Source organism: Sceloporus occidentalis, unplaced genomic scaffold, assembly GCF_023333645.1.
Source record: "Sceloporus occidentalis isolate IW3139 unplaced genomic scaffold, rSceOcc1.0.p SCAF_4, whole genome shotgun sequence".
In the NCBI taxonomy this organism is placed as follows: domain Eukaryota; kingdom Metazoa; phylum Chordata; class Lepidosauria; order Squamata; family Phrynosomatidae; genus Sceloporus; species Sceloporus occidentalis.
This window is the reverse complement of record NW_028316984.1, coordinates 140398962-140403081: the sequence shown is the minus strand read 5'-3', so window position 1 is coordinate 140403081 and position 4120 is coordinate 140398962. Positions and strand designations below refer to the sequence as shown.

General features: G+C 41.2%; 1 protein-coding gene across 1 annotated transcript; it reads left to right on the top strand.

Annotated features, from left to right (window-relative positions):
- Nucleotides 1-1897: 1897 nt before the first annotated feature.
- LOC149314717 (disintegrin and metalloproteinase domain-containing protein 21-like) lies at nucleotides 1898-4120 on the top strand. The gene has a single exon (XM_089523510.1). It carries the CDS (start codon nucleotides 1898-1900, stop codon nucleotides 4118-4120), a length of 2223 nt encoding a protein of 740 aa, XP_089379636.1.

The window sequence follows — 4120 nt, the reverse complement described above, 5'->3', positions numbered from 1 at the left end:
CTCCTCAGGAGCTGATTCCAACCTGTGGAATTTGTTTCTTTGGAAGGTTAGGCTGATCCCATCTCTGTATTCATTTTACTGGTAAGCGAAGGCCTTTTTGTTTAAATAGTTTTTTAATGAGTAACTGCTTGCAGTTTTCGTGGGCCATGTGTGCTCTGTTTTTAACTTTGTTATGCTTTTAAATGATTTTACACTTTATAAAATGTAATGGTTTTAATGCAATTATTTATTGAATTGTGTTTTAATTTTTATTGTCAAGTTTTTATTTATGCTTGTTTTTCACTTTCGGAAGTCACTTTGGATCCCACATTGGAAGAAAGGCATCATTATCACCACCACCATCATTAGAAGTATGGAGGGCTTTTGCCTGGCCTGGCCCCCCCCCCAAGAATCATAGAGTTGGAAGAGACCTCAAAGGCCTCCCAGTCCAACCCCCTGCCATGCAGGAAGACACAATCAAAGCACCCCCAATAGATGGTCATCCAGTCTTAGTTTTAAAAAGGGTTTTCTTGGATCTAAAATTGTTTGGGATAATGTGATGAAATATCCCTATATACACTGTGGAGTTATGGGGCCATTCGGGGCCTTCTTAAGAAAAGAAAAATAAGATGTAGAATGCAGCAGAGGTGTGTGACCCATGAAATGGATTTTTGCTGGAGCATAATCACCTTTTCAAATTTTGGACAAGGGGAATTATTTATTCAGTGTTGCAGCAAACCACCTAGGATCAGACTTAGCTTTCTCTTACTTTTCATAGCTTTCCCTCATTTTCACCATCAAAAACATTCAATGCCCAATAAAGACACTGTGTTTAGGGCTGGCTTCTAGAATTTTTGTTGGTTTCCATACCGTTTGCAGTTTCTGATGAACCTTTGGCTCATTCTTGGAGGTCTGATGTCCAACTAGCCACACTAGATGCCAGTTGCTGTGGAGGCATCTTGAGCAATCCTGGATAGAGGGAAAGATCAAGCAACTGGATTCAACTAGAAGAGGGGGTTTTTGAAAGCTTAGTTGAAAAAGTACTTTTTTAAGAGAAAAAAACTTAATTTGGAATAAGCTCAGAATCTCACATTGTACAAAAGTACATGAAGTGTAAGTGCAGCCCCAATACTTTTCTGTACTCCTCAAGCCCATCCAACACTCCAAAAGCCCCCAGATCCCACAAATTTAAGAATGTGTGTGAGCGGGGGGGGGGGGGGGGAGGGAGGAGACACACACATCAAAATGGTCAATCACATTCTTGAAGTAAAGGAAATGCCCTCTAACCTCCCAGTATCCCCAATCCAATCTGGTTAGAAATCAAACAAAACAATCAAACAAATCAGAAAGTACAATCCCAAAGTTACTACATTGGCCAAATATCTGATGGCGTGTTCTACTGTGAGTACATGAGGGTGAAATATTGTCCCCATACCAGTTGGTTAACTCTGGGACAGAGGGTGGCAGTAGCATACATTTGGAGGGTCTATACCAATCATCGATAAGCAGTAACCCACCAATTCTACACCAGAGGATGATCAGAATTTGACACCTGCTCTGTCCTTTGCATCCAATGCCCTTAGCTAGGCACTCATCTTGAATCAAGGGGAAAGGATTGTACTTTTAAAAAGAGTACCAAGGCTAATCTTCATAAGAGCGTCCCATCAAAAATATCTTTTCTTACTGTAGCTCTTTCAGCCAGATACTTCTGAAGCCCTTTTTTGTTCTCACCCAGCCACTGTTGTTCTGTTCCATTCTTGATCATCCAAGCTCCGCCCCCATTCCAAAGAAAGCCCCATTGGCTGTTGCTATGTACAGAATCCTCCTCTACTAATTCCCATAAAGCCATATCCCAACTTTGCTTCTCTCTTGTTAGGAGCAGCAGTGTGTTTGCCTTTCTATAGTAAGATTCCAGAGGATGTATTTCGTGGGATTCCTTCCTCTGGATGGGAAAAGGGCAAGCACTCTATCTTGGCTGCTCATCATGTTTTTGAGTATGGAGATGTCAGAGCTGACACCACCGCAAGGCTTTAGATATGCCTCTTATGAGGTGACCATCCCAAGGAAACTGGCTCCCAAATATGGAAAAGAAGAATATCAAGGAGTCACCTATCTTTTGCAGATTGAAGGGAAAAGCCATATTCTGTATTTGATGCAGAAATGGGGTCTGGTCCCTAAGCATTTCCCTGTCTTCACTTACAATAAAATTGGGGACCTCCAGGTGGACTATCCATTCATCAGGGATGACTGCTTTTATGAAGGTGCTGTGCAGGGTAAACCTTCTTCACTGGTCACACTCAGCACTTGTTCAGGAGGACTCAGGGGTGTCCTGCGATTAGACGATGAGATATATCAAATTGAGCCTGTTTGGACATCTGATATCTTTCAACATGTGGTGTATCGCTTGGAAGAGAAAGAAGATGAAGTCCATATGATGTGTGGCCTAACAGAGGAAGAGCAAAAACGACAAGAGTCCATGATGCATAATTTAGAGAATGCTGTGGCAAATGTTGATTCCAGAAGAAGCTGGGGGAGACACATTAGATATGTGAAGGTGGCTGTTGTAGTGGAGCATGAACTATTTGTGAAGTTTGACAAAAATGAAACACTTACTGCTCTACAAGTTCTGGATGTTGTGCACACTGCAAATTCATTTTATGACCCACTTCCTCTTCAGTTGTCTATAGCTGGACTTGAGATCTGGTCCATAAAGAATCTCATAAAAATTTCTGACACCATAAATGACACACTATTGTCATTCACACATTGGAGAAGAGACTCCCTTGCTCAACGTCTAGAGAATGATGCTGGTCACTTATTTGTATATAAGACCTTTGGAACTATGCTTGGATTGGCATACCTAGGAACAATTTGTGATAAGAATTGGGGATCTGCTGTTGAATCCTATGAGACTTCCAGTTTGTTTCATTTTTCTAACACATTTGCTCATCAGTTAGGACATGTTCTTGGCATGAAACATGATAAAGCATACTGTGAGTGTAATCAGCGCAGTAATCAACGCAGCTGCATTATGGCCCCATACCAGGAGCACAGTGATATGTTCAGTAATTGCAGTTATAAAGATTATTTGAAACTAAGGAATTCACCGTGCCTGCTAATTCAACCAGAAAAAAAATATACATTAAAATACTGTGGAAACAAAGTAGTGGAAAATGCAGAACAATGTGACTGTGGCTCAAAAGTTGAATGTGAATCAGATCCATGTTGCCAGTCTAATTGTATGTTGCGTTCAGGTGCTTCTTGTGCTTCTGGATACTGCTGTGCCAAGTGTCAATATCTTCCAGCTCAATCTATTTGCAGAGAGAAGACTGGCATTTGTGATCTTCCCGAGTACTGTAATGGGACTTCAGAGTGGTGTCCTGATGATGTTTATGTGCAAGATGGTACCCCATGCAGTGATGGCACATTTTGTTATCATGGGAATTGCACTACTCATAATGAACAGTGTAAAATTATTTTCGGCAAGAAGGCAAGAGTTGCTTCGGAGAATTGCTTCAAAGAGATTAATGCTAAAGGTGATCGCTTTGGTAACTGTGGAGCTAGAAACGGAGTTTATAACAAATGTAATGCTGAGAATATTCTATGTGGCCGAATTCAATGTGATGATGTGGATATCTTGCCTTCTTTAGGAAAACAGAACACTATCATTCACTCATATGCTGACAAGGTTCAGTGCTGGGGTACAGTTCACCAAGGAAAGGAGGCAGCTGATATTGGAGCAGTGAAAGATGGCACCTCATGTGGCACTGATAAGATATGTATTGAAGGACAGTGTGTGAATGTGTCCCTCTTGAAATATGACTGCAATGTCACCAAATGTCATAATCGGGGAGTATGCAACACACACAAACATTGTCACTGTAATTATGGCTGGGCCCCTCCTGACTGTCTAAATAAAGGTTATGGTGGCAGCATTGACAGTGGACCCCCTCCACCAAAGAAGCATAATATGAGTTTTGCGAGAATAGCAATTATTATAGGAATTGTATATATTTCTTCTATTGCTGTTGTGTGGGCAGGCGTGATAGTGTATTTTAGGAACAGGTTGATAGATCAATTTAGAAGGTTGAGGACAAGATATCACCCAACAGATTTAAGTCAGGAAGAAATCGCACAGTAG